This window comes from Lipomyces oligophaga, assembly GCF_038497815.1.
Source record: "Lipomyces oligophaga strain CBS 7107 unplaced genomic scaffold V1516scaffold_2, whole genome shotgun sequence".
NCBI classification, from domain to species: Eukaryota; Fungi; Ascomycota; class Lipomycetes; order Lipomycetales; family Lipomycetaceae; genus Lipomyces; species [Lipomyces] oligophaga.
This window is the reverse complement of record NW_027117786.1, coordinates 1015161-1039637: the sequence shown is the minus strand read 5'-3', so window position 1 is coordinate 1039637 and position 24477 is coordinate 1015161. Positions and strand designations below refer to the sequence as shown.

Sequence of the window (24477 nt, the reverse complement as noted above, 5' to 3'; positions counted from 1 at the left end):
CATCTCTTCTCAGAAATAAGGAGTTCTACGTAAGCAAACCTGATCGTCAAACAACCTGGACGAAGTAGGAATAGCATTCAGCTTAGCTTGTTTGTGGTTGACTAATGTCGTCCGCAGTGATTGCGGTCGACACACTGGTCGTCGGTTCTGGGCCGTCGGCGCTCACGCTATCATATCTTTTGAATGGATATGAGCCCTATTACGACGGAGAACTCGAAGGCGAGGAGAAAATAGATCCGATCATTCACGAGCTTTTCAGCTCAACTCCTGGATCCATGTTTGGTCCAGTTTTGCATTCAAGAGCGCTGCATACTTATCTTGCAAATTCCCACTCGTCAGATCCAGCAGCTACAACATGTGCGATGAACGGTCTGTTTGACCGCCTGGCCGCTCCTAACTTCGATTTTGATCCAAATGCTCGGTCACAATCACGAATAAGGTATAAGAAAACTGGAATTTCCGTTCCGCATCTTGTTGTTGGGTCATCACTGTGTTCAGGTGGTCAATGGGCCTGCGTAGATGAAGCAAATTCGAGAACGCTATCATATGGCGAGATGCTATCATTGCCAGGCTTTTCCTTTTCAGAATTTCATGCGCTTGTTCATCCAGGAGTTATATTAGACCCTTGCACCCGCCCTCCTCGATCAGATGTCTCGGCATATTACTCTATGTACCCATCTCGAGTGGGCATTTCAGATACGATCCGAGCAAATCATACTGTTCTGTCTCTCCGACGGTCTTCCAGCGGCAAGACATTCACAGTCATTATTCAAGATAACCATTCTGGTCGACTGACTGTTGTGTCTGCTCGAAATATTACTCTTGCGTCGGGAATATTTTCGCACAGTGTCCCCCCTGATCCGATTCTCCATCCCGTACTTGACAGAACGAGTTCTCGTTCTGCGAGTCAGGAGAAATTAACGCTAGTAATTGGATCAGGATTCTCGGCTGCTGATGCAGTACTGACATGTCCGTCTGATCATAAAGTGCTACATTTGTTCAAGTGGGATCCCCGACTGAAACCTTCTCCACTTCGGGGTTGTCACCAAGAATCGTATCCAGAGTATGCTGGTCTTTATAAGCTGATGCGTCAGGCTGCTATTAAGAACAATACACCGACGTGTAGGGCGTGTTTGAAGGATAAACATATGTCCCGGGAGCTGCCCCTTTCTTCGAGATATGAAGGGATGGCAAACAGCACTCTTCTCAGCGCGTCGCCCTGGTCAGTCCATATACGAACGAGTTCAGGCAAAATAGTCGAGCGATATGTGACTGAGATTAAAACGCATGTTGGTCGATTTGGTGTTATTTCTTATCTTTCGTCAGAACTCCGTGCTGAGCTTGGCCTCGATCCTGGTCAGTTTTGGGCGAGTAGACATACTTTCCGGTCGCGAATTGATAGTCGTTTGAATCGGTGGACTGTGCTGCGGAAGGATGGGTCATTGGACGAAACATATGTCCTGGACTTGACTGAACGAGAGAGCTCTGACTTGTTTTCAGCGTCTCATGGTCTTGAATTGGCCCCGGGGGTGTTTGTAATTGGTAGTCTTGTCGGAGACACTCTCGTTCGCTATACATTAGGTAGTTGTGTTACGGTCGCAGGTAATATTTTGGATCGGTATAAAATTTATTCGAGTTAAGATTTTGCATTATAATTTGGCGTTTATTTCGTGGATCTGATTTTGATTAAGAGCGTGAGTGTTTGTTTTCTTTAGAAGTAGGTAATATATGTGTTATTTTTTTGAAGCTCGTTGTCCTTGTTTCAGATCAGAGTACCGTTTTTCGTCTACTCTGGCGAGGAAGTCCTGCTTATGTAGATATCCGCCTTTATTGTGTTGTTTGAGATCGTCTTGGATGCCTTCCTCTGACACAAAACCTTGCCAATCCAGTTTTGATTTCTCGAGTGTGTTGAGTTTTTTTGGTTTCACTGTTCCCGCCATTTCTTCAAGAGAACCCTTTTTTCTTTTTTTGATTCTCAATCTGGTTGCTTTGGTCGTGTTTGTGACATTACTGGCCGCTGCTGCTTCTTGCTTCCGTTTGAGATAAGCTTGGCCCTCCGCCGAACTTCTTGCGACTTGTCTTTCATGTACTGTCACCTGTTTGGCAAACTCGACAGATTCAACAATCGTAATCATTTCGTCCCGAGTCTCCTCCTTCGATTGAGATTCATTCTGCATGGATTTCCAAACCGCGTCAGCGTCGATAGTTGAAGTTTGTTTGCTCTGTGTGCTTCTGTCTTGTCAGCCCTCTGATCGGCCCTAAAATCGACCCACTCACAATCGCTTTTCCGCAGCTCGTTGACTTCGAGTTAATATTTTTATTCCATCTTTCTCGCCGTCATCCTCTTTCCTAGGGTCCTTTTCAGACTGCTTGTTCTTTTTTTTCAGAGTTGCTACTTCTGTATCTGATATGTTCCCTAAGTCTTCATCGTCATCCGGACCAGATGACAGATCTTCGCGGTCGGAGACCGGCTCGTTTGGGTTGAAATCCTCATCTTCCGATTCATTATATTCTTCTTCGAGCCCTTTATTCTCGTTCTCTGATAGTTTGGCCATTCTTCTGTTTATTACGGAGCGGATGGAATTTACGCGGTGAAGCGAGCTCGAAGACCACATTCTCCCAACCACTGTTAAATCTTATTTTTTACTGGAACAATTTAAGAAGTTCATCATTTTCGAGAGAAATACAATAGAATAATATAGTACTGTGATGCCCAACCTTACAATAGGCGTGTTAGCACTGCAAGGAGCATTTGCAGAACATTCAAAGCATCTTGTTCAAGCAGCACAGGCCGGATCAACTAGTCCACTGTCGAAATATACAGTGTCAGTCATTGAGGTCCGGACTCCAGAACAGCTCAACTTGACAGACGCATTGGTACTGCCAGGTATTTCTCATCTACAGTCTTTTATAATTCTTGTCTAACGTAGTCAGGCGGCGAAAGCACGGCGATAAGCCTTATTGCCGAACGAACAGGACTTTTGGATCCTCTTCGCGAATATGTCCAGTAAGCAACCAACCAAATCTATTCATAAAGCTAACGTCACAGAATCAAAAGGAGACCTGTCTGGGGAACTTGTGCCGGACTAATCTTGCTTTCAGACGAAACAACTCGTGCAAAGCGAGGCGGTCAGGAGCTGATTGGCGGACTCCATGTTCGGTGCCAACGAAACCATTACGGCCGGCAGACAGAGTCGTTTTCGGCAGCCTTAGACCTCCCATTCATAAAGCTCGATGACGAAGACCCGTTTGTTGCTATTTTTATTCGTGCGCCGGTCGTCGAGAAAATATTGGCATCTACGGACCTGAAAGAAGATGATGATGTGGATATCCCCGATCTGGTGCATGCACCGCGTTTGCATCGCCAATCCTCTGACTCACTCGCACCGGTTGAAATCATCGCTAAAGTCGACTCCGACATTGTTGCTGTCCGTCAAGGGTCCATATTCGGGACTACTTTCCATCCCGAGCTGACACCAGACGTTAGATTACACCGATGGTGGTTGACGGATTGTGTAGTGCCTAATCTAGCTCAGTCTTGATTCACCATGATATTAGAGTAATTCAATATATATGTACAACGTAGCAACATTTCAAGCAAGACAGTTCATTTAGTCATCTGGATAGAATGTTCTTGAATTTATTTCAAATCAACAATGACTAATCGAGATAGACTAATTCCAGCATTCTATCTCAAGCCAGCAGAACTAAGCAAAGGTCATCAAATTTCTTCGTCACTGGAAAACAAATCGAAGTCTGTTTTCTGAGTCATCTTACGAACATGTTCAATATACCGCTGACTTCTCGCTGGAGGCAGGTCGTCCAAATCATCTGCATGGAGAGGCAAGAATCTGAAATCAATGTACGCTTTTCTGCCGTCGCCAATATCGCATAAACTTTGGATACTCATGATTCCCTCATGATCGATTCGAAAAGAAATCATTGTCGCCAACTTCACGGCTTCTCTTACGCGCTGGACAAGTTTGTAGTTGTACTGGCGATATACACGATCGACAAGCTCTGGCATAACAAATGAATCAATGACGTTTCGGTCTTTGCCAACCGTCCACGCAAACGAACCCAGCTCGCTTTGGGTGATCAGTTCTAAAGTCTGGAAAGTAGTTCCTGTCTGCGCAGCGTTTACGGTCAACACAGTCTCCGACCCGGGAGCGTCCAGATCTCGAAACGCTTCATATAACGGCTGAGGATGGAGAATTACGCTTAGCTGGAGCTGATCTGTGGAAAGAATGATATCTGTCATTCCATCTTCGCCGTCCAATTCCAAAGAAGTAGTAAATTCACATGTAGTTACCAGAGTTCCTTCATCGAGCCTGGCTTGTTAGATTTCGCAACCAAGGTTTAGTTCGATACATACATTACAATAAAGGGATCTCCAATGTGCCTGTATTGTAGTTTACACAGACTCGAGCTACTGAGTAACTGTCTCGATTCATCGGTTCTGTCTGCGCGAGTCCTTCGAGAATCATTCACCACTGGATCCTGCACATCGGAGCTGAAGATCTGAAAACATTCTACCAACGCATCTAGCTGCAGTGAAAACGACTCAGTTGCCTCTTCTTCCTCTTCTAATTTTTGTACTACTTGTCCATCGCTGTCGTCAGCAGTTTGAGTACGTTGGACCGGATTAAATAAATAAGACGAGAAAAATGACTTATCCAAAAACGCGTGAGCTTGACATGCCTTGAATGCTTCTGCAGATACAGTGATCCCTTGGCTCGAAATCGAAATCTCAGCTCGCTTTGACACACTACTTAGTGAGTGCAAAACGCGATATATAAAGGAAACACATGTTGAAACTGCATCGAACTCGATTTCGTTGCGATCTTCGACCATTTTTGTCCTATGCTTCTTTTTGACTATGTCTGCGACGCGACTGAATATGTATCCACTTAGTTATTCTTAGTCAACGTCATTGTGGCAAATATATCTAGCTTAATTCTACTAATCAAATCAAAAGCAATCAATTCGAATCAATAGAATGCGAATGGGATGGAATGGAGCAATCGAGTGCAAGATGATCTAGTATAATGATTACATAATAGTCTAGGATTAGTAGATGACATAATCACTAGTGCTGTTGCAGCGGCTTGAGGAAAGCACGGAGTCCAGCGCGGCTCTTTTACTCGAGGAAAGCTACCGAAGAGTCATAAGTGTAGTTATGGACACTGACTCGTTCAACATTCTGTTATTTTTGGGCCATTGGAGGATCTAAAGCAGCAAATAATTTGCAATACAATGATTGTTTCGCGAGAATTTCCACCACTGCCAACTCTGGAGGAGCTGAAAGCGCTATATCCCGATGATTTGGAGTTGATCCAAGTACAGGTTTTGTTCAGACATGGTACGTGTCTTCTGTTATATAGACATTGACGAATGCTGGATGCCGGAACTAACAACATCATTAACAACAGGCGAGCGAACTCCTGTTCGAGCACGATTCCAAACGTGGGGACTGCAGCCTTTCTGGCCATTTTGCAAAATTGCTGAGAGATTTGTGCAGTCGATAGTTACGTATCCCAATGCGGATGTGACTCCGTTCGAATATGTTCGTCGGTTGGAGTCGGTTGCGAACCATTTACCAAAAAATATTCCAGTAGCTGCATCCGGTTTCAAACAAGGAGACCATGACGGATTGTGTATGCTCGGTGAACTTACAGACCTCGGACGGTATACAGGATTTGTTCTTGGAGAACGCCTTCGTTGGAAGTATGTCGATCAGCTTGGGTTTCTGCCTAGACTGTTTGACGACCACGGACCATTTTACTTTCGGTCGTCTCACATTGCGCGGTCTAACGAGACATTACTGTCTCTATTTCAAGGACTGTATCCGAGCACTTTTCAAGCGGGCGGAATTAAACCCGTGGTATACACGCGGTTGTTTCCGCAGGAAAACTCGTATCCAAACGATGAAAACTGTCGCCGACTCTCCGAGCTAGGATTCATGTTTGCCGAGGTGGTCGCACACAAATGGAACCCGGTTTTGGCAGGCTATCCATCTTCACAGGTCAAAGACGTACTGCCGGATGGAATCGCTATCGACGGATCGCCGCGCGCATCCGGCGTGTTCGATACCGTCGCCGCTTGCAAAGCACATGACGTCGCTCTTCCAGCAGGATTTGACGATCCTAAAGTCGTTGACACAATCCGTGAGGCTGTTATCGACGAATGGTATCTGGGCGTACAGTCGTCAAACGAGTACCGGAAACTTGCTGTCGGCGCACTTGCTGGTGACTTTGTCCATCGCATGGAAGCCGCCGTCCAATACGATACGGAGAAGCAGAACCTTGCTCCCCATTTGATCGCCGCGCAGAAAAAGCTTCGGGACTTACTGGCGCAAGGCACAACGACGCCAGATAAACTCGTCGGTGGCGGTAACCCGGACATCAAACTCGCGTTGTACGGTTCTCACGACACCACGATAGCCTCTTTACTCTGCGCACTGGAGGCCTTTGACCGAAAATGGCCACCATTCACCGCAGACTTAACGATGGAGCTTTTTGCAAAGAATGTCTACGCCGAAAAAATTGAGCCAATCCAGCTCGTGTCGACTCCAAATACCAGCGAATCGGATTCCTCGGCCGCCAATACTCATCAGAAAAAGCCTGTCAAAAGAGATTACTACGTCCGACTTTCATACAACGACCAGATCTTACGATTGCCAGGTTGTGTCCCGGAGGGTCGTCACCTTCCCGGAGATGAGTCCATTTGCACCTTTTCCGCATTCCAGAGAATCGTGGATAGCTTCACGCCCATTAACTGGGAACGTGAATGTAGAACCAATCTCGGCGAACCTCTCAAAGACGCCCCTGAAATCGCTAAAGCCTTTGCACAAATACCTAGACAATCCGGCCAGGTAATGGCCAAAGTCCAAGCCTAGAATAGGCACACCGACTTTTTCCAAAACCTACTGCGAATCTTGTTTATTAGAATGTTTATTATCATAAAAGTTACCTAATCAATACACCGGTTCAGAAGATCGATCAACAGCGAGAACGCTGTCAATGAAACAAATTAATAGAACAAATTCAAATAAAAATAAGATCATCATGCATATTCTTTCAAACTAGGCTCACTAATCAGCCAAGCAAGTCAAATACAATAATTTCAAGTCACCTATACACATGCACCTAAATAAACATTTGAAACTTGACACCTTGCAAAACCCAAACAAAAATAGCAGCAGAATCAATCCACAACACGAGATAAAACAGATAAATCTTATGAACGCGCTTGAATGCAAAATGAAATAAAAAACAAACAACAAACACTTCATCTGAAGCCAAGACCAGACTCTAATGCTTGCACAGCGGCAAGTAATCTATTATCTGCGTGAACGTTGTGTTTCGCAATCTTTTCGCGCCAACCACCATATTCTAAGTAAATTCCATTCGCTCGTTTAAGAGCCTCTTGTATGACTAAAGTCCAAGCTCGCGAAAGCTCATCGAGTGCGATGTGCTTGAAACTATTGTTTGCTGGGGAAGTCCATTCAGGCAAACGAGCAACAAGGTTCGTGACGCCGTCGAGAAACTGCAGAGAGGTCGCGATCTGCTGTTCTCGGGGTGGAAGAAAATTTTGAGTATAATCAGAGACAGCGGAAAGAAACTCCGACACGTGGGGTCGTACCCGCATGAAGGCATAATCGCCAAGAGGATCACACTTATAGGGAAATGAATCAGTGATCCGGTTGAAAGAGCGATTCAGATAATCCAGGGAGGTCGATAAAGTAGGGATAGGTGCAAGGCTGCTGACCTCATCAGCTAGGTAGCTATGCTTTGTGACAAGAGTGTGAATCAGCGATCGAAGTTCACGAGGATCTAAGATTTCGAGTCGCCGATTAAGCGGCAAAGGCTTGCTGATAATGCCTGTCCTTGCCCGTTTAGCGTGACCATGATGGAGTTGATAGTGGCTGTTTGGATGGCGATGCTGGTGATTAGATGAAGAGCTATGTGGATGCTGGCTGGTGTGCACCTGATTGTGGTGGAGATGCGGAACTCTAGAAGACGAAGCAACGGCCGTCGCCAGGTCAGGGAAGTCGTAAGCGGAGTAGGATTCCGGCGACGATACCATTTCATCATCCGAATCATCATCATGGGAGATCTTTCGTTTGAAACCGCTTGAACGAGGCAATGGCGACAATGGCGATTGCAAAGATGTCTGGCCTGTCGCTGGAGCTGATGGACCTGCTGCAGAGGCCGAAGGAGAGGACGGCGGGGACTCTTTTGGTTGGCCAAAGAGCGGGAAACCCACATGCGGACTTGAAAACGGAAGAACAGCGCTCATTTTTTGGAAAACCAAATTAAAAAATGGGACGCAATACGCTGACAATCAACGATTTCTCCGTAAGGGCGGAAAACAGCAGAAGTACAGCGGTGAAACAGGACTTTAAGTGATGGTAAACTGAGAGAAACAAGAACAAATTTGCCGCTGGGAACCAGACACCCAGTGGAAGTCTACGCTGTCAGGACAACGCCGCTCACCACAGAAGCGGATAATTGTTTACAAGATTCCTATTTCGGGAAAATGATATTCTGGTCTCTGATTGGAAAACAAACTCAGTAGTGATTAACGATTCAAATGTTTTTTAGTTTAGATTCTGATTTTTATTCGTTTCAGTATAAGCCGGTATTTTCGAAACAGTCAGTTGTATGAGCTGTACTACCGATTACTTCATTACAACTAGTCCTAATCAACCAAGCAAGGCCAGTCTATCCCTGCTTACAGAGTATGATGGTTTTTGTACGGTACAAGGATCTTATGAGCCTACAGCCAATTCCCCACCAAAGATCCGGTTGCGTCCGACAGCGTCCGATTCAATCCGACCCTTGACTCCGGTTCAGGTCCGATAAAATTTATTTTTCTCAGATTGTTCCAGTCATAATAAATGAAGGATATTAATTAATAGTATTATGTTGGTTATGCTAATATTATATACAGTCCATATCATGACAATGCATGTCACGTTGGCAAAACTCCGAGACCCATGCACAAAATTATAGAGAAAGAATCCTAGTTAATATACAGCGTGTTGGTATTCTATGTCTGCGTCGGACGGTTGAGGCAGTAGCGGTAGAAAATTGAATTGGGGACGGGAGCTGACAGAGATTTGGGGGGTTTTAGTTGAATCATGACCATCCTCCTCGAAATAGTCCTCCACCGTAGAGCACGATGAACTGCGCGTAGAAAGCTCAGAAGATGACGTGCATTGCAGCCGGCTACTAGGCTTCCCTACCTCGGTCGGACGACGTGGAGAATGATACCAAACGTCATCATCGTCCGTCGCAGCAAGAGAAAGCTTGCGAATGGTCTGTAGGGACTGCAAAAGCTCAGAGGACGGTAGCACTTGTGCCGAATGAGCATTGCTGTTATCATCATAGCTGTAGTATTCGTCGTCTCCAGTGTATCGGCTCCAATAGGAAATATCGTCTTCTTCTGTCGCAGGAGCAGTAGCATCATACTTTGAATCCGAATGACCAGGCGAAGACAAATATATAAGTCTTCCACAATGTGCCTCGTCGGAAGGCGACATCGGACGACTATGCATTGCATTATTCGGTTTCAGAGGAGCATTAAACGCGTATGGAGAAGGATCTGAAGGCAAGACCGAGTTACAACCAACTGAAGACAAATGCATTTCAGTAAGAATAGCATCTTTAATGCGCTTCTTCTCGTCTCTAGATGTGCGCTGAGAAAACCAGGCGTGATCGGCCAAAGCAATGGTCGGCATCCATGGAAGCCAATAATACCAATCATCGGTCTCTGCAGAGCGAGCGTCCAGGAACTGCCAGACTGAAATGCCAGGGCCATCACATGAGCATGTCCAGAGCAGTTCAAGGTCGCTACCAACGTCCGAGTGACTTGAAATATTACTTTGAACGTGTAATAGAGCTGCCGCAAGATATGTGGTCTCATCTAGCCGCTTGACTCCTAGAGAACATAAAAGCGAAGTCAGGCCATCAGTAGCCGCCAACCTCTTAGCCGTATGCAACCTCGATGCTATTTCAAACGCGGCAGCAGGCAAGCTAGCACTAAGTAAAGCCGACGTCCAATGCAGCGGTCCTCTCGAACAATATGGCACAGAGGCAGCAATTTCGATTCGTGTACGGACAGAGGGCACGAGAGAGGCCAATAGAGCCGGCGTAGGAGCTGTGGGATCAGGCAAGACGGCGAACAGGTGATCGACCAAGGCCTGGATCTGGGGCTCTGTAACCGACATAGCGACTATATTTCGCAAAGACTTCTCAACTCTGGCTGTACATTAATCAGACGGGAACTGTGGACGGTTAAATTGGATTAAAAGGACATCTAGGAAAAACCGCCATTTTTAAAGATCTCGCTATGTTGCAACCAGTGCCACCTCGGCCGATGGATGAATGGGACGATGAAAATGTGGGGAAATGCTGTCTGGGGAACCACACTCACCCGACACAGTCATGTGCCATCCCTGTTCCGGTCGGAAGGGCAAATTTCTCTACGTAATACATTATACTAGTGATTATGTAATAGGAATTGTATTGCCCTGGGAAAGATAAAATTGAACTAATTACATAAGAGCATAGCAATGCTGACTAATGATTCTGCTATTCTTATATAATTCTATACCAAGCTTTTAATTAAATTTTATCGGAATGGTTCGAGCAACGCCACGTTGATGAGATCTGGTACAGGAGCGCGCGTTGTGATGAAATAAACGGAAGGTTTATGCGGTTTTGGACTGCAAATGTTTACTCATTTCAAAGTCGAAATATTTGTTGCGCGCTGAAATCCGAAATCAATTAAGTTAATTACGAGTATGGAGAATCATCCGTTTCCTCAGAGACCGCCGCTGTATGCGAAAGGTCACATCGACTGTCCTTATGAGGTATGATCTGGTACCGGAAGACGACTATAGCATTACTAATCGAAACGTAGGGCAGAGATATGCTAGATCTTCCAGAATATAATCGTGGAACGGGATTCACGATTGCGGAGCGGGATGAATTCCAGTTGCACGGTCTACTTCCGAGTTCTGTGCAGACTTTACGCAACCAGACTGACCGAGCATATTCACAGTTTTGCAAGCTCTCCACGTCGCTCGAGAAGAATACGTTTCTTATGTCGCTCAAAGTTCAAAACGAGGTTTTGTACTTCCGCTTGTTGCTTGACCATATTGTTGAGGTTTTTCCGGTCGTGTATACACCCACAGAGTCGGAGGCTATCGAGAATTATTCAAGACTGTTCCGACGCCCGGAAGGCTGCTTTTTGGACATCAACCATCCCGAGCACGTCGAGCAGTCTCTTATGGCATTGGGAAATCCGGAAGATATAGATTACGTGATTGTTTCGGATGGAGAGGAAATTCTGGGAATTGGTGATCAGGGTGTCGGAGCCATTGGTATCTCGAGTGCAAAAGCGGTCTTGATGACTCTTTGCGCTGGTGTTCATCCCGACCGGTGTTTGCCGGTTGCGCTTGATGTTGGGACTGATAATCCAAGCCTGTTGAACGATATGCTTTACCTCGGTAACCGCCACTCCCGAGTTCGAGGCAAAAGATATGACGACTTTGTTGAGATTTTTGTTCAGGCTGTACGGAAGCTTTTTCCTCGTGCTATCCTCCATTTTGAAGATTTCGGTCTGCCTAATGCACGCCGTCTGCTGGAAATCTACAGGCCGCAGCTAGGATGCTTCAATGACGATGTACAAGGAACAGGAGCAGTTACGCTCGCAGCTCTAATTGCTGCCATCCGAGTAACCGGTCTGCGCATGAAGGACATGCGATTTGTTATTTTTGGTGCAGGAACTGCGGGCACTGGAATTGCAGATCAGATCAGAGATTGGATCGCTAAAGAAATCCAAACTGATGGTGGTAGTGACGAGCCATCGTCAGCAGCTACAGGCCATATCTGGCTAGTGGACAAGCCGGGATTACTGCTGGCATCAATGGGAGAAAAGCTGACCCCTGCACAAAAGGGCTATGCACGATCAGATGAATCCGAGTGGGTGGGTGTCGATACAACGTCACTATTTGAAATTGTCCGAGGAGTGCAACCTCACGTACTTATCGGAACATCAACTAAACCGCGTGCATTCACGGCACAGGTGTTGACCGAAATGGCTCGTCACGTTGAAAGACCGATTGTGTTCCCGTTGTCGAATCCTACACGACTGCACGAGGCGACTCCTGTGGAGATCTTCAGTGCTACAGAAGGACGCGCACTGGTTGCGACAGGGTCGCCGTTTAATCCCGTAAATGGACGTACCATAGCTGAAAATAACAACTGCTTTATATATCCTGGACTTGGATTGGGAGCAGTGTTGTCGCGGGCGTCTGCGATTACGGACGAGATGATCGAGGCAGCGGTAGAAGCTCTGGCAGAACTTTCTCCAACAGCAACCCAGAGTAAAGACGACGCACCTCTGCTGCCGGATATTTCAGATATTCGCCAGATATCTGCGCATATAGCATCGGCAGTGGTACTATGCGCTGTGGGCCAGGGAGTTGCTCGAGTTGAGGAAATGTTTCCGGGCACAGTTGTTCCAAGAGACCGGCTGAGCTGCCTCGGCTGGGTCGAGGAGCAGATGTGGGAGCCTACATACAAGCCATTGCATAAAATCAGAAAGAAGAATTGTGTTGGGGTTGAATTGTGACTGCACTCTTGACAGCAAAGTGAGATCTGTAGAGAAGTTAAATACTGCGCGGCCTCGCTAGGCTTCTCACAAGAGACTCCTTTTTTATTAAAACGGATGATATGACCCGTGTATGCGATCGATCTACACTTTCCGAAGAAAAAGTAAAAAACCTACTATATTACCATCTAAATTCAACCTATATACATCTAACTGCCGAAATATCAATAAACTGATAGATCAACTGAATAATCAAAAATTAGACCGAGCTAATTTGTACAGGCCCTTGAGCAGAGCCTGGTGTACATGCGGCAGCACGTGAGATTCCGTGCGGCTTCAGCCGAGTCAAAAACTTGGAGCATCGAAGCAAGAGGACGTCACTGTATGCCATGAGAACCCTTTTGCGCGAGCACTTAAGCAGTGCTGCAGACCAGATATTCTGAGCAGAACCGGATCTCTTCGAGCGAGTAGGCTCCTTGCGTGCGGGCTGCCTGTGCGCTGCCCGCACTGCATGCAGTACTGCTTGATGAAGGCCTTATCGGACAGACAGCCATGTGCCCCACAAACACCTCAGGGATGTAACAGAGGCTACCGATTTAGGCAATTTCTATTTTGGCCGGAAAGTGTGGGAACGCGGATGGAGGACTCGAGGACTCGTTAATGCGGGTTCAGGCAGGTAGAAGTGGTGGAAGCATATACAGCATGCAAGACCAATATAGAAGCAGACAAAGAGCTTAACGGTGAATTCCAATGTGTTTGGTGCATTGGCTAATCTTAAACTACAGAAGCGCAGCCTGAATGCAGGTTGAATGCGGTAGTCATGGCAACCTGTGGTTGTTGATGTTTTGATCAGCACAGGGAGGGAGCGCGGTATCGTGTAGGCAGAGATGTATTTGACGAAGAATGCGCTCTGGCAGGCTGTTCTGACGGCTCGTAATACTTCGTACGCAGCATCCGTACTGATTTCCAGTCGGCCTGAGTTCCCAGCCAAATGCCTGCTGTCCTCGTGCCTTACTAATTTGGTCATTATGGCATTACTCATCGCAACCTAGCACGGCAGCGACAGCTGTGGCCGCCGCCCCCCTTGTCAAAACCTTGTGTTGTCGCCGTAGTTGTCGTCCGCCGGTTTTGGACTTGCTGCAGTCCTTCGCCGTGTTTTAGTGGCTTTCAGGGGCGCCCCTCTCTGTCTGCCGCTGCGCTGGCCAGCGTTGGCAGGCTCTCGTTGTCGTCACCTCCCGCCAGAAAACCAGAGAGATAGATAGACAAGACAGGCACACGGCGATACCAGTTTCGTCTGCTTCTCTTGTCGAGCGCGTCCGCTCACTTGTCGCCTGTCCTCTCCGTCCGGCTCCTGCTGTCGTGCGATAGAAAGAATAAAGATCCACTGCCCACTCAGCAGAAACTGCGCAAACAAAGACTCCTAGTCGGCGGGAATGTGCGCTGGACCGTCGCTGATCCTGTTCTTCGTCCCTCCGAAATGCGCTCGTTTTGAAATAGAACCTCAGACTTTCGAATTCTTTCCACCGTCCTCTCCCGCTCATGGACAAGGATAAGGACGTCGACGATCCGTCCGGGGCCAGCGATGCTGGCCCCGTGTCCGACCGCACTGATCCTGCTCCTCGTCGCGAACCACTGTCCATCTCTGCGGGCGAGCTCCCGCAGCGACCCCACCACGAGCAGATCCAGTCGCTTGTCGAACTCAACCTCTTGCTGCAGATCCAAATAGCGTCCATAGAACGTTCGTTTCGGACAGAGCTTGACCTCCAGCAGAACCGCCCCATCATACCACCCGAATCCGTCGAAGAACCTGATTCAAATAACCCATCCAGCGACTCGGACTCTACCCGTCAGAGTGCGAGCAGCAAAAACAATAACAGTAATGATACCCTGCGACCGGTCGCTGTCGATGAATCATTTCTCGGCTTTGAAAAGCTTTCTGGACGCGAAAACTATCAAAACTGGCGCCAACTCATGCTAGTTTGTCTCCGTCAGCTCGGTGTATTCGACGTCGTTAAGCCCACAGACACGCTCACTCCCGAGCAGCACGCGCTCGCATACTCTTGCATTGCACTTTCGATTTCCCAGGAGGTCGTCCCTTTTTTACCACCCGCATCCATGGCAAATAGTGCCTCTCTGGCTTGGGCATTGCTCGAAGATCTTTACGGCCATCCGACTCTCTACGACCGCGTTCTTGTTGAGCGGCGACTGTCACGGCCGCGGCAGGCAGGCTCGCGTCTCTCGCGACTAGACATTGCCAGCATTGTCAGCGGTACGCAATTTCTACATCTAACCGAATCTAGTCCTGAAGAACGTGATGTCCGGAGGTTTCTGGCCAGCCTACCACCAGAATACGACAGGATCATTGAAGACCTCGCGCCCGAGCAGACTTCCACAATCGCATCTGCGGCACACGCTTTGCTGCTATTACAAGACGAAATGCAGTCTAATTCGTCTGACTCGGACCTCGAAACGGACCCTTTTCCCACAGCTGTCACCTCATCATCCGCAACATCTTCTCCAGGGCAGCTTCGCATTGCTAAGGGGAAGCAACCTGCTTTTTGAATTATAATATATGAATCAGTTCTTAGGTCTATTTGCCGGTGTTTTATATCTAGAGTAATTGACTCCGTTTTTGTTTAGTGCATGTTTTGGTTGGTGTATATTATAGATAGTCTTTTAATTCCGAGTCTCAATTACATTCTCATTAATCGTTATTTAAAAGCATTTCCAGGTCCTCAATCGAAACGTAACTAGGTTCTTCACTAGCATTTACAGATCCCGTTTGCTCATCTTCATTCAGCGTGTCAAAAAATGCTTTCGCCTTCGGATTCTCAGCAATCGACGCGATGGTATCGTCTTGCATCAATTTCCTTCTTCTCACAGCGTCACGACGCCGCCGGATGTAAGCGCGTTCATCTGCCTCGTCTGATTCGTCTGACGACAAGTCGAAACCTGCTGATGTTTGATGGTGCTTTCTACGAACTCGTTTGCGGAAGCCTCCATGCACGTCGCGCATGAGATTATTTACTAGTTTGTCGTCACGTTCCCGTTCTTCCGCACTAGTTGGTGTCAGTCCATAATCTGTAATAACAAAATACAGAGAGATACTCACGCAAATCGCTCGGCTACCATTGCATGGTTTTCAGGTTCATCCATGTCATCATTTACCATTTTCATTAACTCTGGATCCTGAATGTCATCTTCATCATCTTCATCGTCGTCATCGTCGTCAGATGAAGATCCGTGATGTGATCGAACAGTAATGGCGAATTCGTCATCAGACTCTTCTGCGCGATCATCAAATATATCTCGCATGTGTTTAGGACGGGGCTTGGACGTTGGTGCTGCGTATCTAAGTCTTTGACCTTGCACTGACTCTATGGTGACTTTTGATTCCAAATCAGAGTCCGGCAAATCTAAAGAAGATTCAATCGGAAGTGATCGAGCCGAAAGCACATCTTTTTCAGCATCTAATTCCGTTTGCACAGTGGCTAAAATTTCTGGATTGATATTAATCATGGCAGTAGAGTTACCAGTATCAATGGTTGTACTACCACTTCCATTACTCTTCTGGATCTTCAAGGTGGGGAAAGAGAAGTCACCGTCACGATAGGCATGCAAGTCAACAGTTTGGTGTGGCCCTGATGCATCCATAAACTGAGATAATGAAGGGGCTTTTGCACGCAGTTGAGCATTTCGTTGGTGTTCTTCCTCCTCTTCCTCCTCTTCCTCCTCTTCTTCCTTGTCTTCTTCCTTGTCTTCTTCCTCTTCTTCTTCTGCTGAAAGCAGTATTTCGTCCATATCTTCCTCATCAAGCTCATCTTCGTCAAGTTCCTCTTCCTGCTCCTCATCCTCCTCATCATCAAAATCTTCATCCTCTATGTGTCCGTTTCTCTTGCGTTCTCTCTTTTCCTGCTTTCGAATTCTCTCTGCATTCTGTCTCTCCCGTTCAAGTAGATCTTCCACCATAGACTCCTCTTTCTGCTTTTCTTCTTCAGTCATCACTTTTCCTCCTCTTGCAATAAGCTCCTGTTCGATCGCTTGCCGTTCTATAACCATCTGCTCTCTGATTTTGGCCCCAATCAAACCCTCAAATTGCTTATCTGCCTTGACTGGCGTATCTGCACGCGAAGCAAACTTCTTCCAAGCAGGCACAGTCTGCCGAGACTTCCGTGATGTCGGCATGCGAAGATTATCTAAGGTAATTTTTCGTCGCGGTTTCTCCTCGTCCTGTCCAGGTGGAAGAATCTCCACTCCATCATCTTCATCATCATTGTCGACATCAGCTTCCTCATTTTTATCAAAAAGATAATGATCGTTTAACCTCATTTGCTCCTCCATCTTTCGTACTAATCTAGCTGACTTCCGTTTGGCTTCCTGGATAAGTTCAAGTGTTTCAGGTGGCAGATCAGACCGTAAAGCATGCAGCTCTGCTCGAACTTCAGCTGACGCCGTTCCGGCAGCTAGAATGCCTAGCTTTTTCACACGACGTCGGGTTTCCACGGCTGCAGCTGCCGCTGCTTCAGCTGCGCGAGTCCTTTCTTTTTCATCGCGTTTCTGCTTCGCCGTAGAATCACGTAAAAATGAAAGAAACGTGGGGACACCGGCATGCACAGCTTGCAGTTCAGACTCGGAGTCTGATTCGTGGTTGGCATCTTTGGTCGGAGAGGACGTAATGGTAAATGGCGCCAGTGGCTTCAATGGCGAATTTAATGGCGAACTGGGAGGTGTGGCTTCTTTATCGTGGATAACAAAAGGTCTTGAGGGAGAAGAACTTGATGGTCGAGGTTCCTCTTCCACAGGTTTAATTCTGTACGACGCGTCTGCTCCAGACCCAGGATTAGGATTAAACAAAAACTTGTCAAACAAGGACTGCTTTGATGGTTTGCCTTTTGTAACTGGTTCTAAAGCCAAATTTCGAGATCGCTCAATCCTAGCAGTCTCTCTGTTGAGTTCCAGCATCGCCTTTGCGGATGATCTTCTAGGTTGGCGCTTCCGATGGCTATGCAAAGGTGACAAGGGTGAGCCTGGCGATAGCATTGTATCTGATGGCTTGACTGGACTCGGCGCAATATTCTCTTTGTCGGAATCCGACAGCGATTCATAGTCGCTGTCGGATTCGCCCTCTTTGATAAATTCTTTAGATAACGTACCCGCAAACTTGCGAGCAGTTATTCCTCCAGCCATTCCCGCTACTTTCCGTGTCGAACTCGACCGTCCAAGAACCTTTTTAATACGAGGCTTAACATTGAGTTGCTCTTCCGCATCCGAAATTCCAGAATGAGCCGTTTCTGATTCCGACAATACTCTTTCTTCCTGTTCACTTTCCAGATCTGCCCTTGCAATTGCATTCTGCCTTCTCTCTTGGGCTAACCGTTCTAGTATTCTCCTTCGCGTGGCGGCATATGACTTGTCAATCGAAAATCTCTCCTCCTCTTCTCCTTCTGATTCCTCACCCTGCGAATGAGATCGACTTGGTGAAGAAGTCGTCGCTGCAGCCAAAAGCCGTGCAACGCGAGAGCGAGGTGTCAAGATAGCTGATTCTCCACCTAGTAGACTTGAAGTTGTAGACTGCTGACTCAGTCTATCCGGAGAAAATAGCGAGTCCATAATAATTTTCTGTGCGAATGATTAAAATTGAAATGCGAATCTCAGTACCTAAGCATTTTTTATTAATACACTATTCTGCTATCCCATCTTTACATACTTACGTTCACATCCATTTGCACGTCCAGGCTCAAACCCAACCGAGCGCGTTCTCCCATGCATCACATGATCACGCGTTGAGAGCTGAGTTTCGGCGATCACTAATGTCTCTGATTTTTGAGTGGTAGAAGCTACAGCGGTTGATTGTAAGTGAGATCACTCATTAGTTCTAGCACATTTTGCAGAGAAAATCGACTCTTAACACTAAATCGAAGATTGACTTTCGTGTGAGGTTCCATCGAAATGAAAAATATAAAAGGACCCCGATCCGCCCCTCCAAGGAGTCCAGTTCATAGGATATCTTTCTCGTCGCTGTTGATATAATGACCGAATCGCACACACTCTATCTGGACTTGCTTCCTTCTACCTTGTCCTCGACGATATATTATTCGCCTTATGACTGGCCAATGACTCCGAATACGACTGATGACTATACCCAATTGCCTTACTTCGCTGGAATTGAGGGCTCTGCTGGCTCGGATCCGACGGTTTGTCTTGCTCAAGAGCCAAATGACCCCGTCTATCTTCAGCCAGGACAAGCAAATGTCCCTGTTCTGCAGCCAATACCAGGGCCGTCAGAGTTTTCTGACACGCTTGATCTTCCAACTTCTCCTTCTTCGACAGTTCCAACCTCCCCGGTAACAATCGTCAAACCGTCTGCACCTGTTATATCAGATGTGGATGAGTGGGGCATGAGATCAGAACTGTCGAATCTTCCAACCTCTCTCAGCCATTCTCGAGTTCCAATTCCGTTCGCAGACATTCTTTCCAACGTCAAACATCCTTCAAGACTTGTCGTTCGAATGCCTTATTCTCAATTGATCGCTCTCGCGCTGATCCACGCCCCGGCGGACCGAAACCAAACGCTGTTTGTCCAAGAAATTTACCAATATGTTGAATACAACGCTTCTCAGAGATTACACGCTCACCCGTCCTGGCGCAGCTGTATCCGCCACGAATTGGCTACCTCACACTCTTTTCAACGGGTCGTTATGGCTCCAAGTACGACCGTCAAATACTCGAACAAATCAAGTTACGCTTACACCTTTTCGCCTGATTCGAAACGGCTTCAGGTCTTACTCCGCTGTAAATCAAACAGTTCTAGTAATCGCACGAAATCGAAAAATATTCCAAATGTATGTTACGATTGTCTGGCGATTCGTCAAATGACCCCGGAAATGATCGCTTCTACTATACTTTTACGACATTGAAAATTTTGCTTTATATATCTTTCTGGTGTTCTTGGGATTTGGAGTTAGTTTTGACAATTGTTCCGGGAATAAGTTATCTACCCAATAAAAACGACATATTTCGCATTTGTAGACTTGACTTCGTATTTGTAGTCCTGGATGGGATAATTCCTCCAGGTCATCTAGACAAATCCAGGTCACCGCGAAAAAAAATATCGCTTCTGTAAACTTTGCTCGTATAGTTTTATTAATACATACACAATACAACCCTCCACATGCCCATTTTGAAACCAATGTGACGATAAGTTGCAAATACTTTTTCAGGTCGAATATCTGTGCAAAATCAACGACAAAACTAACATTTTCCTTATATCGAATAAAAATGAAAATTTGGTCGCCTATTTCTTAGACTTCTTAGATTTCTCCTTAGGAGCGGCAGCGGCCGTGCTCTTGACAACCTTCTTAACAATCTTTTGTTCCTCAATCAAGAAAGCACGAACGATCCGATCACGGACACAGTTACCGCAGTAAACACCACCGTAGGCACGCTGAACGGTCTTCTGAGGCTTAGAAATCGAGGCGTATTGTCTGGGTCGGAGATTGGGGATCTAATAATATCAGTCTTTCTGATCTATCTATCATTGATATACCTATATGAGCTATATCTAATTCAAGATACTTACACCAGGAAGGAACTTCTCGCAGCCACCGCACTTTGGTCGTGAAGCAAGCTTCTTTGCGTGCTGATAAACAAGTTTGCCGCCAGGAGTCTTGACGACTTTGACCTTGTTTGACCGAGTATTGTCTTGAATAAAACAGTTAGCCATTAGCCCATAAGCACGTATCACGCCATAATAACTTACAGGAATTTCTGGTTCTGTAAGTAAGTCTCTGAGCCATTTTGTCGATTAATTAGTCGAGGTCTTGAGAAGCAATTCTGGACAAAATGAATTAAGTATTATCGAAGTCGAGTTCCTTACACTACTCAAACCCAGTGAGAGACTTCCCACTCAGTCAAGCCGCAGAGTCAGTCAGTTCGTTTCTCATGGCACTGCAGGTGTGAGCAAAAATTGTGACTGTCATGATAGGTCTATGCCCTAATTACAAAACCCCTGAATTTACAGACTGTGTTGTACGCTTGTACGCGTTTGTTTTAGAACGCTGATGGATGGGAGAGCAATACTTACATATACAACCGCGTTGGATCCAATGAGCCAACCAACATATGAAATAAAAATTCGTTTAATATGGCTTCTAGTACTCGGATGGATATAGATTCAGTTTCAGATAGTTTACTAACTGAAGCTCCGAATGCTCAATTTGATGCGATTGCGGTGAAATGTATGTGAAGTACTGTCTTGAAATTCCCTTTTGTAGAATCTGCTTAACACCTTTCGTTTCAGCTATCGAAGGTTGGATTGTCATGGTCACGAACGTTCATGAAGAAGCATCTGAAGAAGATGTATCTGATTTTTTTTCTGAGTTTGGAAAAATTAAAAACTTGCATCTTAATCTGGATCGTCGAACTGGTTATGTCAAGGTACGTAATTCCACCTAACATATCATATCTTTGATCTAACATCCATCTCAGGGTTACGCGCTGATCGAATACGCTAGTTCCGCTGAAGCAACTGAAGCTATTGAAAAGGCGCGTGGCGCGGATTTTCTAGGACAAATTCTTGATGCCGATTTTGCTTTTGTTCGTCCTCTTGATACGAAAAAGCTGAGAGGTTCAGGCCCTCGAGGAAGAAGTAGAAGTCCAGGACGATAATGTTTAATTAGAATTATGCTGGGGCGAATTAGGAGTTACAGAACCTTTGTATTTGTATAATAGTTGATATAGTATATGTATTTATAGTCGATCAAGACCTGTAACTAGATAATTGTGTTGCTTATTCAAGAGCAATACATTCGATCTCAATAATTGCTCCAAGGGGGAGCTGCTTGATAGCAATGCAAGTTCTTGCAGGACGGTGCTCACCGAAAAACTATTTTCTATTAATATCATGCCTTGACAATTCATCAAACCTATAAGAGCGAATATACCTGGACGTAAACTTCATTGACGTCAGCAAAGTGAGCCATATCGGTGAGGTAGATATTGACTAATGCCGGTTAGTGCTTCATTTGTGGAAACAGATTCTCGACAGCAGCAAGAATCTCAAGTACATACCTTTGAAGATCTTGTTGATGTTTGAATTACCAGCCTCAAGGACAGTCTTCAAATTCTCGAGAGATTGACGCTGTTCTTAAGTCAGACCAAATCCCGTCAAATTCCATATTCGGACTTACAGCAGCAGCTTTGATCTCAGTCAAGATGGTTCCATCAGGAGTCATAGGGATCTGTCCAGAGCAGTAAATAAATCCTATCAATAATTAATATATAAGAGTTTCGATTGATAAAAAAAATGCTTATGAACAAACCATTGACAGCAGTAGCCTGGCTGTAAGGTGCCCGAGGAGCAGCGGAGCCAGCGGCAGAGATCTAGCTCAAGTCAGCGCAAATCATTACTAAATGCTAAATCATTTCAATCGATTCGTACAATCTTGATAGCAGGATCAGTCATTTTCAGTGAATTGTTTAGCGTTGAAAAATATCGTGCAGAATTGCAATTACAAGCGTTGTACAAAATATTATCACTGGAAAACTTCTTTCCGTATCGCTGCTTGTTTTCCATGGCAGGACGCCGCAGGCCCAATCTCGAGGAGACTAGCAATATCACCGATTTCGGGCCAACCGCCGTGGGTCCGGAGGCCATGCGAAACAACGTTTTCATTAGTTAATCTTTTAAATATTCTATGAATTATACGATCACCTAGTGATTGTAAAAGACTCCTCCAGTATTTTGAAAAGTTTGGTACATCAAGTGGTCATTACGGGAGGCTGGCTCGACTTTTGACTTGCTTGACTCGTAGACACTGGAGCCGCCGGCGTTTGTTCCATTAGTAAACCTTCACAGTCGCATTTGAGAATAGCACTATTCCAGATTTCTCTGATAATTCAGCAAAATACTTTTGGCAAGACAGATAAATTGAGAATATCCAAAGTTTTAATTTTGTACTTTCCTTCTGCTTGATATAAACTTTTTTCTTAGTATATCACTTATACGCAAGTTGAAGTGAAAAAATGAACGGTAGGAGAATCGAACCCCTGTCATTTGCTTGGAAGGCAAATATGATAACCACTACACTAACCGTCCAACTTCTTATAAGTACTTATTCGATTTTCAATATATCCACATCCCAACACCAGTCATAAAGTCATTCATAGATGTTTATTTTCATATTTCTATGCCATTGGCATCATAAGCGCTGCCTAATGTAATGAGATATGACTGAAGACTAAACCTCTGTCACTCTCTTTATTTGGAATCAATTTTTTATTCATTAATAAGAATATCTATATATAAATGATCGTGTTTAATGGCTGGTGTTCAACTCACTCGTGCTAGCTTTTGTGTCATACAAATCTTCCATATTATCACGCTTAGATTTACAGCGAGATCAACGACAATTATAGACCCCGAGTTGTTATCGATGTGTACATATCTGTACGCGTCAGCAATGAACAACTTTAGTGGCGATTCCTAACTCTAATGTGCCATTGTTTGATCTTCATGCTTATCTTTCTTGACCTCCTCACTAAAATATACTATAATAAGTAATATCTCTTTCCCTGCCCAAACAACCTACATAAAAAGTTCCTATTGGTTCGATATTGCTGGTACCGCTCAGCGTCATTTCCGCCAAGACACATAGCCAGCGAGCAATAGAGTACAGTTGATCCATAGACCTATGCATGGAACTACAGGGGATATCTATATTGTGCAAAATATTGGCAAATTCTGATATAACGAATATTATAATGGTGCCCAGGCGTCAGTTGTTTGAAGAATAAGCGTTCAAGTCTACAGATCATATCTCGAATCACAAAGTTGGTTTGACCTGTAGATTCAGCAAGAACAAAAAAAATAACGGATAAACTGAATTATTTATGAAAATATAAGGAGTAGCAGATCGCAAATATATATGCGATCGTAGTATATCTTATACAGATTTCAGTTTGAGCACAAGTAGATAGCATCATGATATAAGTCTGCCAAGCTGAATATAATGTGCAGTCGCTTCAAATTTTAATTCGGAGGCGATCTCGAGGAAAAAAAATATTCTTCAGGATCCGATAATACTTACTTTGTGTCGTCTTATAGATATATTCAAATGATTCTTGCAATTGTTATATGAGTGGTCAGCGAATCGTTTAACCTTCTAAGACTTATAGTCATTGGCCAGAAAATTGATATGTTGCGTAAGCTTTAGAAAGAAAAGGAGATATTGAAGTGGGCAGCGATAAAAAGGCGATTTTGCTCTCTAGTCTATCAGGAGTATCTCCACGGATTTCATATGTCGGATATCAATACCTCGAGATATATTTCGCATGACCATGTGCCCCTTTTTAAAAGGCACAACACTTTCGAAGCTTGTCTGACGCGTAGGAGTGGGCTTAAACGCAACCAACTTGATGGAATTAAATGGAAATAAATTAAATCTAACTCTAACGTTGGTACCTCCGCCGATCCATTCACTGCAGTCATACAACTTATTGCATCGAGATCCTCGAGTTAGTAGCTCTCCTATGGTTTTAATAATATTACAGAGTGAATAGGCCTAGATTCTCTTTTTGCTCAAGAAACGACTGCTCTATCAATCGCATCCGGCTATGTCGCAGAAGATTGTACATCGCATGTGTGCAATGAGGTAAGTCAGATAGACTAGATATATATTGTAATTGGGATATTCGGAATTCAGTAATGGAATGACCTGGCCTGAATAGTACACTGTGCTGTGTATCAGCTTTGATTTGCCGTTAACTCCTGTCTTTGCTGGTAGAGTGTCTAGGTTGAAACCTCCCCAAATAGCATCTTATCTCAACTCGCCTGGATGCCTTTGATATCAACAT

At 45.3% G+C, this 24477-nt stretch overlaps 14 protein-coding genes and 1 non-coding gene across 15 annotated transcripts; 7 read left to right on the top strand and 8 right to left on the bottom strand.

Moving 5' to 3' along the window:
- Positions 1-8: 8 nt before the first annotated feature.
- Positions 9-1746, top strand: V1516DRAFT_671085 (uncharacterized protein). The gene has a single exon (XM_066921501.1). The coding sequence runs from the start codon at positions 105-107 to the stop codon at positions 1638-1640; it is 1536 nt and encodes a 511-aa protein (XP_066779008.1). The 5' UTR covers positions 9-104; the 3' UTR covers positions 1641-1746.
- On the bottom strand, positions 1609-2572 carry V1516DRAFT_671084 (bucentaur or craniofacial development-domain-containing protein). Its single transcript, XM_066921500.1, has 2 exons — positions 2278-2572; positions 1609-2229 (listed from the first exon to the last, which is right to left on the bottom strand). The coding sequence occupies exons 1-2, from the start codon at positions 2553-2555 to the stop codon at positions 1734-1736; spliced, it is 774 nt and encodes a 257-aa protein (XP_066779007.1). The 5' UTR covers positions 2556-2572; the 3' UTR covers positions 1609-1733.
- Positions 2573-2652: 80 nt separating this feature from the next.
- V1516DRAFT_671081 (class I glutamine amidotransferase-like protein) lies at positions 2653-3711 on the top strand. Its single transcript, XM_066921499.1, has 3 exons — positions 2653-2887; positions 2935-3007; positions 3050-3711. The coding sequence occupies exons 1-3, from the start codon at positions 2710-2712 to the stop codon at positions 3540-3542; spliced, it is 744 nt and encodes a 247-aa protein (XP_066779006.1). The 5' UTR covers positions 2653-2709; the 3' UTR covers positions 3543-3711.
- A 10-nt stretch (positions 3712-3721) lies between these two features.
- Positions 3722-4854, bottom strand: V1516DRAFT_662802 (Rad1/Rec1/Rad17; the record flags this gene model as incomplete). The annotated part of the gene is made up of 2 exons (XM_066920464.1): positions 3722-4331; positions 4376-4854. 2 exons carry the CDS (start codon positions 4852-4854, stop codon positions 3722-3724), a joined length of 1089 nt encoding a protein of 362 aa, XP_066779005.1.
- A 117-nt stretch (positions 4855-4971) lies between these two features.
- Positions 4972-7132, top strand: V1516DRAFT_671078 (histidine phosphatase superfamily). Its single transcript, XM_066921498.1, has 2 exons — positions 4972-5362; positions 5433-7132. The coding sequence occupies exons 1-2, from the start codon at positions 5257-5259 to the stop codon at positions 6896-6898; spliced, it is 1572 nt and encodes a 523-aa protein (XP_066779004.1). The 5' UTR covers positions 4972-5256; the 3' UTR covers positions 6899-7132.
- Positions 6940-8501, bottom strand: V1516DRAFT_671077 (Cut8 six-helix bundle-domain-containing protein). The gene has a single exon (XM_066921497.1). The coding sequence runs from the start codon at positions 8299-8301 to the stop codon at positions 7291-7293; it is 1011 nt and encodes a 336-aa protein (XP_066779003.1). The 5' UTR covers positions 8302-8501; the 3' UTR covers positions 6940-7290.
- Positions 8502-8878: 377 nt separating this feature from the next.
- Positions 8879-10660, bottom strand: V1516DRAFT_689648 (uncharacterized protein). The gene has a single exon (XM_066923814.1). It carries the CDS (start codon positions 10232-10234, stop codon positions 9032-9034), a length of 1203 nt encoding a protein of 400 aa, XP_066779002.1. The 5' UTR covers positions 10235-10660; the 3' UTR covers positions 8879-9031.
- A 33-nt stretch (positions 10661-10693) lies between these two features.
- V1516DRAFT_671074 (malate dehydrogenase) lies at positions 10694-12883 on the top strand. Its single transcript, XM_066921496.1, has 2 exons — positions 10694-10879; positions 10930-12883. The coding sequence occupies exons 1-2, from the start codon at positions 10811-10813 to the stop codon at positions 12643-12645; spliced, it is 1785 nt and encodes a 594-aa protein (XP_066779001.1). The 5' UTR covers positions 10694-10810; the 3' UTR covers positions 12646-12883.
- A 1280-nt stretch (positions 12884-14163) lies between these two features.
- On the top strand, positions 14164-15186 carry V1516DRAFT_684159 (uncharacterized protein; the record flags this gene model as incomplete). Its single annotated transcript, XM_066923550.1, has 1 exon — positions 14164-15186. One exon carries the CDS (start codon positions 14164-14166, stop codon positions 15184-15186), a length of 1023 nt encoding a protein of 340 aa, XP_066779000.1.
- Positions 15187-15257: 71 nt separating this feature from the next.
- On the bottom strand, positions 15258-18571 carry V1516DRAFT_193023 (MRC1-like domain-containing protein). The gene is made up of 3 exons (XM_066918721.1): positions 18336-18571; positions 15737-18282; positions 15258-15683 (listed from the first exon to the last, which is right to left on the bottom strand). Exons 2-3 carry the CDS (start codon positions 18232-18234, stop codon positions 15329-15331), a joined length of 2853 nt encoding a protein of 950 aa, XP_066778999.1. The 5' UTR covers positions 18235-18282; positions 18336-18571; the 3' UTR covers positions 15258-15328.
- Positions 18454-19638, top strand: V1516DRAFT_671068 (uncharacterized protein). The gene has a single exon (XM_066921495.1). It carries the CDS (start codon positions 18654-18656, stop codon positions 19539-19541), a length of 888 nt encoding a protein of 295 aa, XP_066778998.1. The 5' UTR covers positions 18454-18653; the 3' UTR covers positions 19542-19638.
- Positions 19639-19918: 280 nt separating this feature from the next.
- Positions 19919-20420, bottom strand: V1516DRAFT_684156 (60S ribosomal protein eL34; the record flags this gene model as incomplete). The annotated part of the gene is made up of 3 exons (XM_066923549.1): positions 19919-20128; positions 20204-20325; positions 20384-20420. 3 exons carry the CDS (start codon positions 20418-20420, stop codon positions 19919-19921), a joined length of 369 nt encoding a protein of 122 aa, XP_066778997.1.
- A 316-nt stretch (positions 20421-20736) lies between these two features.
- Positions 20737-21531, top strand: V1516DRAFT_671063 (rna-binding domain-protein). Its single transcript, XM_066921494.1, has 3 exons — positions 20737-20861; positions 20924-21060; positions 21112-21531. Exons 1-3 carry the CDS (start codon positions 20768-20770, stop codon positions 21289-21291), a joined length of 411 nt encoding a protein of 136 aa, XP_066778996.1. The 5' UTR covers positions 20737-20767; the 3' UTR covers positions 21292-21531.
- Positions 21320-22716, bottom strand: V1516DRAFT_671060 (Endoribonuclease L-PSP/chorismate mutase-like protein). Its single transcript, XM_066921493.1, has 6 exons — positions 22064-22716; positions 21945-22005; positions 21813-21886; positions 21694-21763; positions 21567-21625; positions 21320-21508 (listed from the first exon to the last, which is right to left on the bottom strand). The coding sequence occupies exons 1-6, from the start codon at positions 22295-22297 to the stop codon at positions 21413-21415; spliced, it is 594 nt and encodes a 197-aa protein (XP_066778995.1). The 5' UTR covers positions 22298-22716; the 3' UTR covers positions 21320-21412.
- V1516DRAFT_t13 lies at positions 22649-22720 on the bottom strand. The gene has a single exon. It is a non-coding gene; the product is annotated as a tRNA-Gly (tRNA).
- Positions 22721-24477: the final 1757 nt, after the last annotated feature.

Coding starts and splice junctions, on each gene's coding strand:
- V1516DRAFT_671063 (XM_066921494.1), top strand. CDS start 20,768: ATGGCTTCTAGTACTCGGATGGATATAGATTCAGTTTCAGATAGTTTA. Junction 20,862..20,923: donor TGATGCGATTGCGGTGAAAT/GTATGTGAAGTA, acceptor CTTTCGTTTCAG/CTATCGAAGGTTGGATTGTC. Junction 21,061..21,111: donor GTCGAACTGGTTATGTCAAG/GTACGTAATTCC, acceptor CATCCATCTCAG/GGTTACGCGCTGATCGAATA.
- V1516DRAFT_671078 (XM_066921498.1), top strand. CDS start 5,257: ATGATTGTTTCGCGAGAATTTCCACCACTGCCAACTCTGGAGGAGCTG. Junction 5,363..5,432: donor ACAGGTTTTGTTCAGACATG/GTACGTGTCTTC, acceptor CATTAACAACAG/GCGAGCGAACTCCTGTTCGA.
- V1516DRAFT_671060 (XM_066921493.1), bottom strand. CDS start 22,297: ATGAAAACGTTGTTTCGCATGGCCTCCGGACCCACGGCGGTTGGCCCG. Junction 22,006..22,063: donor CTGATCCTGCTATCAAGATT/GTACGAATCGAT, acceptor GACTTGAGCTAG/ATCTCTGCCGCTGGCTCCGC. Junction 21,626..21,693: donor CATCAACAAGATCTTCAAAG/GTATGTACTTGA, acceptor AACCGGCATTAG/TCAATATCTACCTCACCGAT.
- V1516DRAFT_193023 (XM_066918721.1), bottom strand. CDS start 18,234: ATGGACTCGCTATTTTCTCCGGATAGACTGAGTCAGCAGTCTACAACT. Junction 15,684..15,736: donor ATGGTAGCCGAGCGATTTGC/GTGAGTATCTCT, acceptor GACACCAACTAG/TGCGGAAGAACGGGAACGTG.
- V1516DRAFT_671068 (XM_066921495.1), top strand. CDS start 18,654: ATGACCGAATCGCACACACTCTATCTGGACTTGCTTCCTTCTACCTTG.
- V1516DRAFT_671084 (XM_066921500.1), bottom strand. CDS start 2,555: ATGGCCAAACTATCAGAGAACGAGAATAAAGGGCTCGAAGAAGAATAT. Junction 2,230..2,277: donor CGAGCTGCGGAAAAGCGATT/GTGAGTGGGTCG, acceptor ACAAGACAGAAG/CACACAGAGCAAACAAACTT.
- V1516DRAFT_671085 (XM_066921501.1), top strand. CDS start 105: ATGTCGTCCGCAGTGATTGCGGTCGACACACTGGTCGTCGGTTCTGGG.
- V1516DRAFT_689648 (XM_066923814.1), bottom strand. CDS start 10,234: ATGTCGGTTACAGAGCCCCAGATCCAGGCCTTGGTCGATCACCTGTTC.
- V1516DRAFT_671081 (XM_066921499.1), top strand. CDS start 2,710: ATGCCCAACCTTACAATAGGCGTGTTAGCACTGCAAGGAGCATTTGCA. Junction 2,888..2,934: donor AGACGCATTGGTACTGCCAG/GTATTTCTCATC, acceptor TAACGTAGTCAG/GCGGCGAAAGCACGGCGATA. Junction 3,008..3,049: donor CCTCTTCGCGAATATGTCCA/GTAAGCAACCAA, acceptor CTAACGTCACAG/AATCAAAAGGAGACCTGTCT.
- V1516DRAFT_671077 (XM_066921497.1), bottom strand. CDS start 8,301: ATGAGCGCTGTTCTTCCGTTTTCAAGTCCGCATGTGGGTTTCCCGCTC.
- V1516DRAFT_671074 (XM_066921496.1), top strand. CDS start 10,811: ATGGAGAATCATCCGTTTCCTCAGAGACCGCCGCTGTATGCGAAAGGT. Junction 10,880..10,929: donor ACATCGACTGTCCTTATGAG/GTATGATCTGGT, acceptor ATCGAAACGTAG/GGCAGAGATATGCTAGATCT.